We start from the raw sequence: 13,523 nt of genomic DNA on the forward strand, positions 1-13,523 counted from the left end.
ATGTGCACGCACACGTATGTCTGTGCACACTCAGGGAGTGACAGAGCCACTGCCACCTCCCAAAAAGAACAGATTTTGCCCCGCAACACCCACACCTGCCAAGAGCGGAGCGGGGCTGGAGCATCGCTGGGACCTCGCAGGGGCTTTCAGGGCAGCGCTGCTCGCTCAGCCCCGCTCTGAACCGGGGAGCGGCAGCTCCCCTTCACCGAATAATTCTGAGAATACAGTTGCACAGGTCCTGCCCTCCCCGGCAGAGGAGAGCAGCTCACCGCGGGGTCAGGCGCTGCCACCGCCCCGGGCGAAAGGGATCCGACTTGAAAGGAGCAGAACGGTACCATCTCCCCGCCGCAGGCAGCCGCTCCAGGCACCGGCTGCGCGGGGTGAAACGGGCGCTGCAAAGCTCCACTGTTTCTCCTGAAGCTATTTTTCTAGTAGTCTTCGAGAAAATGAGGAGAAATGACATGGGAAATGTCAGAAATAAAGCCAGAAGCAATTAGAGTAAGAGAGAAGGGAGAGCAGCAGGCAAGGTTAGCAGTAAAGTTATCTCTTATTAAAAATAAAACACGGAGGGACTGGAAGCTGATGAGGTGGCAGAAAGGACAGTCTGGTGCTGGGGATCCAGGATGCACAGCACAGAAATTCGCAAGGCGAATGAATCGAGGAGGGAAGCAAGCAGAGGGCTCCTGTTTCCATTGCTAAACTCTCCTCAAAAATAACAAAGCAGAGGGCGTCCTCTGTTCCCAGGATTACAGCTTTCTGCCGCGCCAGCCTTGGGAAACGGCCCTCCAGCTCCACTGGGCTTTCACCTGACACGAAATAAATCCAAACGCGTGGCACCCTGAGAAAACCCTCGGGTGCTTTCGCCGGGAGGAATTCCTAAGGTCACTACATCACCACAGACTCTGTCCTTCCCACACGCAGCAGCGCATCCTCGGCTGACGGACGGACAGACAGACATCTCCAGCGGCAGCGTGAAGGTGCTCGTGTGCCCGGGCTGTCGGGGTGCACCAGCCAGAGGCACGGGATAAAGAAGGGGGGCATTGGCAGCCAGCTCGCCACGTGCCTCTGGAATATGCGGCGCGGCACGGGAGTGTAAGAGAGAGGCCAAGGGCCTCCCCCAGCTACTCAGCACAGACAAAACCTCAGTTCAGGTTTCACCCTCCAGGACTCCATCCACAGCCCGGACAGAGGGACAAAGCCCCCAGCGATTCCCACGGGTGGCGGACAAAGGCTTCTCGCATCACCACTCGCAGTCCGTGCGTTCGGGGGGCCCTGCCTGCCTCCCTCCGTGCCCCCAAGCTACAGCCACGTTCTGCCAGAGCGCAGGGGCGCGGGGGGCGGCGCGGGCTGATGGGCTCCCCGAGGTGCTGCGAGGGGTGGGTGCTACAACCACCATCCGCTCACCCCGCAGCTCCCCTGCCCACACAGTCCTGCTCCCCAGGGAGCAGCCACAGGGCCCGGTGCGAGCTGCGGGAGTGGGGTGGCCGCTCGGGACTGCTCGCCTTGGGACCCCTCTCCCCAGCAGCAGGTGATGTGTCGGATCCACCGACCCGCTCGGTGGAGGGAGGTTTGGGGTTTGACCCCTGCCCAGCACAGTCGCTCAAACCCAGGGCTTTCAAAATAAAACACCGTGCTGGGGAGAACAACACAGATCGTGGATTTCACTTTTCCTTAGGGTCTCACTTGTTTAACCCGATGCTGCTTTCACTCGATGCCACTGAGATGGGCTCAAAGCACCAAAACCCAGGTACTACTGGGGCTCCGGGGCCGCACACAGACAGGGGCCGGGGCCAGGGCTTTCCAGCCACAGCACCATGGAAATAACAAGATTTCGGCTCAGATGACTTCGCAGCGGTAATGAAAATGTGTTACGTAACACTTTGCCTCCGTCTCCTCTGCTTTGCAATTCTCGATTAATCTCCCAAACACATCCATCCATCTATCCGTCTATCCAACCATCCATCCATCCGTCAATCCATCCACCTGCCCGCACCACGGACGTCTCCCCAGCCCCTTCCCCCGTGCGGCCCCCTCCGGAGCGGCCAGAGGGCAGCGAGCAGCCGGCGAGGGGACGCTGACCGTGGATCCATCTCCTGGGCACGGCGGGCGAGCGGGGCGGGGGAACCGGGTGGGGGGAGCCCGGCACCGCGCGGAGCGCGGACTGGCCGCCTCCCCGGGCGCCGGCTGCTGCCGGCTGCACCGTGCGCTTCCCACTCCGCTTCACACACCGCTCTCCATCCCGCACCCCGCTCCGCTCCCCAGCCCTCTCCGCACTCCCCACTCCAAGTTAATGGTTTAACTCCGCCGCTCCCCGAGCGCGCCCGGCGGCGGGATGCCCTAAGCGCTGGCCCGCGGGGCCATCGCTCCCCGGTCCTACCTGCTTCCCGGGAGCCGTCGCATCCACATCGTCACGTCTCGGCCCGGCCCGGCCCGGCCCGGCGGGGCTCAGCGCCTCAGCGCTCCATCCGGGCGCGCCGCCCCGCGCCCGCGGCGGCGCTCAGCGGCGGGGCAGGCGGCGGCCGGCGGGGCGGGCATGCCCGGCGGCGGCGGCGAGGACGGGGGTCTGTGCTCCGGTGCTCCGGCCCCTCAGCGCCGGCGGGGCAGCTGCGCGCCCGCGGAGGCTGCGCGCCCCATGCGCGTCTCGGTGCAGCTCGGCGCGGCGCGGTGCGGTTCACCGGGGCTCGGCTCGGCTCGGCTCGGCTCGGCTCGGCGCGGCGGGGCTGGGCGCGCGCGCGTCTCTGCGCGCACCCGCGGGGCGGGGGCGGGGGGCCGCGGCGCGGGGAAGTTGCGCGGGGCGGAGGCGGGGGCGGAGCGCGGCCCCTCCGCGCCGCGGCCGAGTGGGGGTGGACCCGGCTCGGCACCCGCACTCAGACCCGCTTGCGACTCTGTCTCCGTTGGGGACCGCCGGGCAGTGCCGGGACCCCGCCGGAGATCGGCCCGTCCCTCCCCGGGATGCCGGCTCCAGCAGCCGTTTTCCCCGCTGGAGAGCTTCTTTCCCCGGACCCCCCTCGCAGCCGCCCGCCGGCGGCCCCGAGGAGCGGAGCCCCCGCTCCGCCGGTGGGCAGTGGCCCAGCGGCTCCGCACTCCGGGACCGCGGTGTCGCCGCGCGGAGCCCCGTTGTCCCGTACAGCCCGTCCCCGCCCCGCGGGCAGCAGGGGGGTGCGGGTTCAGTCCGTGCTTTGCGGGCAGGGTTAGGGGTCCCCCGCAGTTCGGCAGCCCCGGGGAGCCCCGGCCCGCTGCCCGGTGGAGCGGGCCCGGCTGTTTCTGTAGCGGGCTCCACCAGCCGGCAGAGCGGGCATCCTGCTCCAGAAGCGGGCATCCCGCTCCCGAGCCAACCCTGGGAGAGTTTCCATCCCGATCTGCACAGCTGGCCCGCAGGTACAATATCGGGCCAGCGGGAGCGCGGATCCGCCACCGCCGCCTCGGGCCCCCGCACCGAGAGGTACGCAACCACCACCGAATTCCCTTCGGTTGGAAGTGCCTTTCGTGCTCCGTGCTCGCCCGAAGACAGCCGAGCACAAAGGGGAGCGTGCGGGGAGAGGCGCTGGTTATTTTGGGAGGTGTTTCATCAGAGCCTGATGCGTTTTCTCTCTTTCCGGGGGTGCTGCCAGTAAGGAGCCACATTATTCCTGCTGTACTGTAAGAAAAGTGTGTCTCTCAAAAGCAAAGCTGCTTTTCTGTTCAGCTGCTGCAATAAAATGAGTTTTTGTATGCATTTGGGGATGGATTCTTCAAAGCTGCTCCTGGCTATGAGAGAGGAGCAGAACTGTGGTGCACAGAGCCAGCACTGCCGGGGTGTCCCTTCAGGGACAAACCACCTGCAAGGAAGGGGCACACCAGTGACCATGGCTTGCTCGGCTCTGAGCAGTCACAGCAGAAAGCAGGGCTTGTGTAAATATGAATCTCTGCTGCCTTTCTGACTCATTGGGTTTCTTTTTTGCCTCCAGAGAAACTTATTCCTCAGAGAGAAAATCTTCCTGTGAGCTGGGCAGCTGGATGGAAGGTCAGCACTGTCCCTTGGACACCTTGCCAGCCCCTGCTGCTCACGTGTGCTCCCACTGGATGGGCTCCAGCTGCTGCTAGAGCTGCTGTAGTTCAGCATCCAAACCCCCACGTTCCTTCCTTGGAGCTGGGCTCTAGGTCAGAAGGAACCTCATGTGGGAAGGATGAAATGTCATGGGCTGACCTGTGGACCAGCTTATGCTGGGAGGTGGCAGCTGCCTGGGGAAAAGACATCTCCCATCCCAGCCCAGACAGAACCAATGCTGCAAAAGTACCTAAATAATGGCCAGGCTGTGCTTGGTTTTCACTGAGCACGAATCTTGTCTGTTGGGGTGGTTAGGGCTTGGTTCCTTCACAGCCACCAGTGGATCCCACCCTTGGTGGTGCCACTGTCCCCTCCTCACTTCCTGGGGCAAGGTCAGTTTCAAACTGGCTGTGGCTCTGTCAAATCTGCCTCTGGGAGGGAAGGAGCCTCAAGCCCCAAGGTGTTCATGACAAAAAAATCCCATGATCACAATGCTCACAATGCTCGCAGCTGCTGATTAAGGCAGCTTTGGCACAGGGAGGTAACAAAACCCAGGGTTCACCTGGGCACACGTTCCTGGGGCTGCGTGTGCAGGGACTTGAAAGAAAGCTCAGCTTTATTGCAAGCCCGTGGACTTTATCAGCCTTTAAACCCAGCTCACTAACATGAAAAATCTTCAGAGGGAAGAAGGAAAGAGCATGTGATTGTTTTTTAAGAGGCTGAGAGAGATACTGGAACGCAGTTAAGTAAAAGACACTCAATTAAGGCTTAAATAAACCCAAACAAGCAAACGTTAATGGGAGCTATCTTGTATCTCAAACAAATCCTCTTAACTGAGCCTCACTTAAAAAAATATTATTTCCCCATTTGTGCCGAGTGTGTGGAGCTAAGGGGCAATTGCAGGGAGGACCATGCTGGGGATCTGGGGCCTGGCAGTGCCAGGGTTGAGGTTCTGAATTTTTTGCTATAAATATCTGTCATAATCTATACGCTTTGATCAGGCAAGTGACTGCAAGCATGGAAAGGCCCCATGCCCTCATCATCAGCCTTCCTCTGGCCCTGAACCTCTTCTCAGGCTTCTGGCCTCAATTCCACATTACATCATCACCAGCCAGAAGCTTCCAGAAACAAAAGAGATCAAAGGAAAGCTGAGGTTTTTGACAATACCAAAGCAGGTGGGCAGGCAAAGCTTTTCTATGCAGGCAGTTGTTTGGGTTCAGGGCTAGTTTGGGATGCTTGGAGCAGAAACCTCACGGGTAAGGAGATACCTGGGCAGAGTGTGTGCATCCTTGCTGCCCTCTGGAGAGCCCTGCCTGTCACCGGCCCAGCCACACGTGCAGCACTCACTCCGTGCCTCCCTAAAGCAGCCAGCACAGCGTTTTTGTGGTGGTTGAAAAGGCGGGCGGTGCCACCCGGCAATCTTGGCCCCCTTTGTCTCACTCATCTTCTCAGCCTGCCGCGGGCAGGCGATGGAGCAGCCCCGCTGCGGGAGCAGGAACCATGAATTATCCCCCCATTTAAGGAGGAGGGAAGGAAGTCATTAGCGAATTCATTTGTCTAACTTGTTCTTCTCAGAGTCATCGCGCCGAGAGAGTAAAGTTCCTGATGCTGGTGCAAAGCTGCAGGCGCTGGCTGGGGCTGGCTGCTGGGCTGTAGTGCACAGAGGCTCATGCAAGCCTGTGTTTGGGGAGAAAAAAGGGTTTTTCCCCTTCAATGGGGTCTGCACTTCCCAGATTGTCCATTACAGCCCCTGTGTGTTCACCCACTGTGAGCTGGGCACCCCAAGGGTGCTGTGAACCACAGCAGGGAAATGCTGCCAGCTGCACTTCACCCACCGTGTTCTGAGGCAAAATCTGTTAATTTGCCTCTGAGTGGAGAGAAAGACACTGTCCCAGCTACACTTGCCAAGAAGGAGTGAAAATTGTCTCTTCAGTAGAAGTAGGTTGTCATTACCCATTTTCCTTTTCATACGGGAGAAGCAGAAGTGTTACTTGGAGCTTGTGAAGCACAGAGGAGTATAATGCAATTTCTGCCTCCTTGTAGTGTCGTCCTTTCGTTTTTCAGACCAGTGCTGACAGGGAATAGGATTCTGGAAAGCACCCCGGGGATTTTATACACTGAGCAACTCTCTTGAGACTTGCATTCCCTTCAGAAAGCATCCCCCACAGCCCCAAACTCCTCTAATGGTCTAAGCAAGATTGTTTAGCAAGGCACAGCTCCAGCCTGGCACAAGGCAGGAGAGTGGGAGGGCTGAGGTGGGGAAAAGCTGGATGTGATTTTGTGGGTCCATTCTGCAAGCCCAGAAGAGTCATCCAAACCCCCAGAGCCTCCCAGCTGTGGGGATTGCCTGCCTGCCTGGAGGGGTCAGCCAGCTTTGCAGCCACAGCTCACTTTTCCAGGGAGGTGTGCTGCCTCTGTCCCTGCAGTCCTTCCCCAAGGAGGGGAGGCAGAGCCCACCTCACATCCCAGCTCCAGGAGCCCAGTGGTCTCAGACACTCCCAGGGAGGGAGGGAGGGAGCTGAAAATGAGCTGAGGTTCTTGTTAACAGGCCCTTTGTGGCAAATCAGTGAAATGACACTAATTGACCAGTGTTTTTATGTGTATATATGTATGAGAGGTTTATTTTAAAACAATTTGGTTGCAATGGAAAGGGGATATGAAGCTGTTTTGGTTGTTATTAATAAAAATATAGCAATATAAAAGTATAAAGTTATGACTTAAGAAAATACATAAGGAAACAAAAGAGAGAGAAAGAAGGGATAAAAGTTGATAAGAGGAAGATCTCAGCACCTGGGGATCCAGAGACAAGACTGAATTGTTGCAATTTAGATGTCTGTTGTTCCAAGTGACTGTCTCAGTCTTGATCTGTTGGGGGTGGGGAAAGCCTACAAATCCCAGAGTTCAGTGTGTTACTATAGGCTTAGGTTCAGGTGGGAATGCCCAGGTACCTCCCCTGATGGAAGTTTTACACCGAGTGTTGCAACACTGTGGGTCCTCCAGTGGAAGCCTCCAGGAATAATTCTGCAGGGACCTTATGGGTCTTTGATGATTTATTTCCCTTTTTAAGACATGACAGCTTCTTCTCAAGCCCTCTCAGCCGGGATGAAACCCCTCAGGCCTATGTGTGAATGTCCTGATTCCTTCCCCAGGGAGGCAGAGTTCTACACCTGAGCTGGTTGTGCAAGGGAGGACACTGCCCTGATAAAAAATCATTATCCCACCTCATTGTATCTGCTTCTTAACAGCCTTTTCCTTTACCTGGCTCCAAACCCAGCTTGTTACCAAACAAAATGGGTTTGGTGTGGTCAGTGTCCAGAGGTGGGTGCTCACCCCCTCTGAACCTGGGCTGCTCTGATGCAAATCAGTGTCACTGTCAGATTTTCTGGAAAAATCCCCTTTGCCAGGATTTCTTCTCCTTAAAAGCTGAGAAGATTCAGAGAAAAAGGAAAACAATATTATCTCATTTACTTCTCCTGTGTTTTGCTGCTTTGGAATGTGGCTTGGAGATTGTTTATCCAACAGATGAATTGTTTTGACTTAATGCCCAATCACAGTCAGGATGTGTCAGACTCTGAACAAAGAGTCAGAGTTTTTAATTAACATCTTGTTAAGCCTTCTGTCTGCATCCTTTCTCTACTCTTTAGTATAGTTTTAGTATAGTATTCTTTAATATAATATCATAAAATAATAAATTAACCTTCTAAGAACATGGGGTCAAATTCATCTTTCCTCCCCACGACAGGGGACCCCAAAAACATCACAAATCAGAAGTTTAGCTACCACACCCTAAAACCTTCCTTTCTTCCCTTCAGCTATGGGCTGCAAACCTGGCACCTGATGCTTTGGAAATGGTGCATTGTTTGAGTCCATAACCTTCCACATCTCAGTCTCTCGCAGAGCTGCTCACATCTTCTGGAGTATTTGTCTGGCCAGGCTGCTCTCATGCAGTTTCTTCCTTTTCCAAGCTAAACATGGCTAATCAGCTTCTTCAAGCTCCAACATATGTCCTATAAATATCCCTTGTGGAAGCAAAATCTGTCTTGTGTGTGTATGCAAGACAAAAGAAAAAATTAGAAAGCGTGAAACCCTGACTTAGCAGCCCGGCAGCAGAACTGTGCTAAAGCCTTGGATCTAAATGAAAGCAGGGAACATGCCTGCCCCCTCCATACCCCTCCTCCACCCCCAGAGTGAGCCAAAGCCCCCAAATCCCCATTCCTGACAGCCCTTCAGCTTGCCCAGGTTCTGGTCCTCACTCTAAAGTGCCTGGAGATCCCTTAGGAGCCACCCACAGGACACTGCGGACTGGATGGGGATGGAGCTGGGAAATGCTTTGTCCTTGGAGCTGAGCAGGGAGCTCAGTGCTTCCTCTTCTTCTTGGTATTCAGGAGCAGCCCTGAGGTTCTCCTACACCTCTTCTTTCCAGCTCTGGCTTAAGAAATTCATGAGCCTCTGGTCGAGCTGAGGGTAGTGTGGGACACCACAATGCTCAGCATGCCTGTGTGTGGGGTGGGATGGGGACACAATCCTCATGTGAGATATCTGCAGGTACAAGAGTTCTGAACATAGGTCCAGGACTGTGTTGATGAAACTGCTCTGGCTCTGCCACTCTTCCAGCATGGATGATAGGAGTGAGGGCTGATAGAGTGAGGGCTGATAGGAATGAGCTCAAATCAATCATCTGTCACTCACTGGCTTCCCTGGCCAGGCTGCAAAGCCCTGACTGAAGCAGGACCCTGAGGACAGATGAGTGAGCATCTTAATCACCTCCAGCACAGGCAGCAGGAATCCAGCTGCCCACCCTGAGCACTGTCCTCAGGTACCTTTTGGTTTGATGGAGGCACAGGCAGTGCTGGATTCATCTCTGGCACGGGGGCTGCAGAGCCAGGGTTGTCAGGCAGGGAGCTGAGAGCCCAGGCGGGGCCAAGCAGAGTCTGGAGAGCCCAGGAGGATGAGACAGGGGTTGGAGAGACCAGGAGCATTGGCTGGGTTCAAAAGCAGATGCCTAAGCAACAGCACTTGCAGGAGCCTGGGAACAGTGCTTTCACCAGCAGGAGAGGTACCTGCCTTTGTTACCTCTGCTGAGAAATCCTTGGCAGCATTGAAAGGGTGACACTGGCCTCAGCATTGCCATGGTTTCCCCAGGTTTTGCACTGAGCTGCTGCAAGCTGAAGTGAGGTTTCTCTCCTTCACGGTGGCTGTCAGCTGGGAGACATTAACAACCAGAGAAGTGAAGCTGAAGCAAAGGTCTCCTTGCCCTGTGAAGGAGAGGAGCCCTCACAGGCTCCTCACGGGGAAGGAAAGCTAATCCCATCCTGGTGTGCTACGGAGGGTGAAATAAAGAAACTTATTCTGCTTCCTAGGACCTTTGTCTGTGCTGAATTTTGGGGTTTCACCTCGATGGGGTGCAGAGCACTCACTGGCTGAGCCCTGCAAAATGCAAAGAGGTTTTTGTAAGAGCAGAGGTCTGACACTAAGCTTGGCTTGTCTCCACCTCCTGCGGCAGTGTCCTCATCCTGCGTTCCTGTTTGACGAACTTTCCCAGCTCCCCACTGCTGGGGGGTGGCTCGGAGGGGGATGAAATTATACCACTGGGTTTCATGAACAGTGTGTGGCTCTCAAACCTTGTGAGCCTCTCTGGCAGGGCTGTAACAGATTCCCTTTGCTTTGGCTGTATTTGTCTCATCAATCTCACTGATGTTGACAATTGGGCACGGTTTAATTCTGCAAATCTGAGGAATGATCAGGCCAATTTAGTTCACATTTAAAGCATTTGTGTTCACATGCTGGAAAGCCTTTTTTCTTCCTTGCTCCTTGCCCAAGGCCCTTATTATCTGCTGGTGCTATTTATCAATGCACAGCAGGTATATTACAAGAAGGTCTCTTTCGTAAAGCGATACAAAATAATCATTCCTGTTCCTCATCCGCTCAGCAAGAAAAGTGAGCCCGGCTCTCCTGCCTGTCAGCATTCCCGAGCCACAGCATTTTTATATTACTGCAGGAGAAGTGATTTAACTCAATAAGCTTCCCTCATAAATAGCAATGGTTTGATAAAATAAAAGGAGCGTGTCAATGAACACAGTGTTCCCCTCCAGCTGAGTGGCTTTGTGTCCTGCCCTCTGTGTGGGACACTGCAGGACACCCCAGAGCCACAGAACTCAGCTCTTCTCCAGCTTTAGGCTTGCTGTGGGATGCACCTGGGACTGGGAAAACTTCTTTCAAGCAGGAGATGTATTATTGGGGCAGAAAAGTTCAATTTTTTCTCCTGAAGCACATGAAATGGAGGATCAGCATTTAATAAAAACACCTCCTCCTCCCCCTCTCACGTATGGCGGCTCCCCATCCCCTCCCCAGTACTGACTTGTCTGGGTTTAGCTGGTTTTATCCCATTTCACTGACACAATTGCACTGGATGCTGCCGTTTCACAGCAGTGACTGGAGCTGGCTGAGCCGGGTCCTTCTTCCTCTGGCGTGTAATTAAATCCCGGGTGAAGAGGCTGGGAATGCCTGCACACCTGGAAAGCACTGTGGAAAGCACAGCTAGGAAGGAAAATCAGGTGGTGCTGGGAGGTGGGGGGAAGCAGATTATGTGGAGAGCACAGGATGCCAACCTGTGTGCCCTGGAACTGGGCTGGCTCCTCAGGATGGGAGCCCTGGGACAGCCAGAGCCCAAGCTCTGCCCTTGGAACAAGAGGTTCTGCAGAGCAAAGGGGTGATTTAACATGCTGCCATTCCTTGAGCACCGGGACCGTGTGTTTGTTTGGCTTTCTCCTCCCCCAGGGACTCAGGTGGAATATCACCTTCCCATTAATTTATATGAGAACATTTCCAAATAGTAAACTGCCAATAAATTAGTAATGCTGATCTATAAAAGGGGAAAAAATGGCCTGTTGTGAGTTTATAGCCCTGTGGAAAAGACATTAAACAGAGGCTTCCTAAGCATGAGCACTGGGAGGAGCTGGCGGGGAGAGCTCTGGGCTGACACCCACCTGGACGTGTTTTGTCTGGCTGGTTTTTAAACCTGCTCCCTGCAGCCTCCCTTTGTGAGAGCCGGGCAGGGAAAAAAAGCACTAAAAGATTCCCATTGACCAATCCAAAGGTGATGAAAAATGAATGAGAGGATGATGCAGCCTGGAGAGAACAAACAAACTACCTGGAGCAAATAGTTTATTTTAAGATGCTAAAAAATTTGCTTCAGAGGCCTGTGGAAAAAAGTCCCGTACCACACAGCCAACCTTTCCCTTATTTATAGAATAATTGTGGTGATTGATTAGCTGGGATCAGAACTATATTTACGGCATGGAAGTTTTCAGCAATATTTCAAGTAATTTACCTCCTCACACAACTCCCTGGCGCTGTCATCCCAGCTTCACTTTTTCTCCCTGTGAAGCCTGCTTGCTCCAGGATTTATGGCTTTGTTTGTGGGAAGAGAAGGTGTCTTGCTCCAGAGAACAACAGCAAAACAAGAGCTCAAGGGTAAAACCCTGGTGCTGCAGCTCCCAGCAGAGGTGAGGGTGGCCCTGCCTGGCTCTCAGAGTGGGGGGTGTCCCTTGGCAGGTCACTGTCCTCTGGCAGAAGGACAGGGCTTCTCCTCAGTCCCCCACTGCTCTCCCCAGAGAGAGAGGTGTAAAACACCAAGGCACCAGGTGTTCCAGCAGCACCCTGGCCATCCCAGGGGCTCCTGGGCTCCTTTTCCCCTCCAGCCACAGGGTGGATGGAGAGGTGACAGCTCTGGGGAGCCTGGCTCGCTGTCCCCAGAACTGCCAGGGAAAATCTCTGCATGTCCTCCTGCCTCTCATCCACCCAGGTCCTGCTGCTGGTTTCAGTGCAGGGAGGAAGGAAACACTCCCAGGAGAATAACAGATGAAATGAATTTGGGAGAAAAGCCTAAATATTAGAGCTATTCCACAAACAAAGCACTTAACACTTTTTTTTTTTACATTGGTTTTGTTTTTTTTTTTCTTTTTTTTCCTGTGCCACAGCTGCAGCTTTTTTCCAGGTGAGCAGCAGTGAGGGGAGGGAAGCAGTGGGGAGGACAGGGCAGGGTAAGGGTTTGCCTCCAAAGGGATGTCCACTTGCTCTGGAGTCTGTGCCAGAGGCTGTGAGGTGCTGACCAGCATGGGCTGAGCCTGCAGACAGACAGACAGACAGGCAGACAGGCAGACAGATGGGCAGGATCTGCTCACCAGCCTGGAGATGCCCACGGCGTCTCCTGCCTCTTCCCTGCTGCTTTCCACAGCCTCCAGCCTGAGCTGCACAGTTTTATTTAAGCCCTTCTCCACTCCTGCCTTGTCTCCATTTCTTTATCTCCCAATAAAAGTAAGCTGTTATTTCCCTTGTGCTCCAACTGCCCTCATTCATCCCCTGGTACCCGCAGGGCCAGCAGCCAGAGACTGTGCCAGCTCTTGAATACTGAGGGGAAAAAAAGACATCCTACAGGCTGGAGGCCCTTAGAAGTGAGGGAAGCTCAGTGCTGCTGGAAATAGAAGCTGCTGCAGCCAAGGTCCTGCTGCAAACCATCAGATCCCCATGAGGTCGTGTTTGCCTTCCCTCAGGGCTGGCTTATGGCACAGACATCCTGTCCTGTCCTGCTGCCTGCCTTCCCTGGGCTTTTCCCCCAGTCAGGAGCTGTCTGGGGAGGTTTAATGCTGCTTTTAAAGGGTGTTTCACCACCTGAAACACTGGGTTTACAACAAAGCTGGGGTCTCAAACTTCATAAAAGGGGATTAAGTCACCCCCTCCCTCAGCAGCTCAGCCATCCCCAGGCAGTGTCAGCTCCCTCCTTCTGAGGGCACGGACCTGGGCAAGGAGGCAAGAGGCAATTAGCCATCATTAATTGGCTGCTGAGCCCCTCTCCTGCCCCTGGTGGGGGAAACAGCTTCTGATGGGTTTTACTTTGCAACTCATTAGAGGAACATGAATTTTGTGTGCCAGGGAGCAGACACAGAGGCTGACACTGTCAGCATTAGAGACCCAGGAGCAGGACCAGCTCCATTATGGTTTGAGAATTGGATGTACCTGGGAGCAGCCAGAATATCACTTGGATCATTTGTTAACACAACATCTATAAAGAGAAGCCTCAAGCCAGCCCGTTCTCAGGGCCCCAGAGGACAGAAAGAAGGATGGCCCTTGTCCCAGCAGCATTTGTTTTCATTAGCTGGGTGGAAGGGCCTTGATGGAACCAGGGAGTTTGATTGTCAGGTGACCTTGTTGGCTCTGGAAAAGTCGGAAGCTTTCAAACTGGAATTAGCAAACCAGCTTGAAAAGAAATAAAACACTCTTTTTTAAAAAAAGAAATAAAACCTAGCCTAAGTCTACACTTCTGCATGCCTCAGCATCTGTCCAAACTCTGGCTTTCCCCCAAAGCCCACCCACAGAAGTGTTGGTGTTGTGGGAAAAAGGCCTTGGCAAACCAGGGCCAAGAAGTCCTTGCATAGCTGGAGACCTGGACACTGGAATTTCCTTTTAGAAGTCCTTGCATAGCTGGAGACCTGGACAC

At 54.4% G+C, this 13,523-nt stretch overlaps 1 protein-coding gene across 1 annotated transcript in view; it reads right to left on the reverse strand.

Annotated features, from left to right (window-relative positions):
• AJAP1 (adherens junctions associated protein 1) overlaps positions 1 to 2,470 on the reverse strand; it is a 34,100-nt gene extending 31,630 nt beyond the window's left edge. The window contains exon 1 of the mRNA XM_050982633.1: positions 2,378 to 2,470. Within this exon, the coding sequence (XP_050838590.1) occupies positions 2,378 to 2,406 (29 nt within the window). The 5' untranslated portion in view covers positions 2,407 to 2,470. The remainder of the gene's footprint in view (positions 1 to 2,377) is intronic.
• Between the last annotated feature and the right edge of the window lie 11,053 nt (positions 2,471 to 13,523).

Source organism: Serinus canaria, chromosome 21, assembly GCF_022539315.1.
Source record: "Serinus canaria isolate serCan28SL12 chromosome 21, serCan2020, whole genome shotgun sequence".
Lineage (NCBI taxonomy): Eukaryota > Metazoa > Chordata > Aves > Passeriformes > Fringillidae > Serinus > Serinus canaria.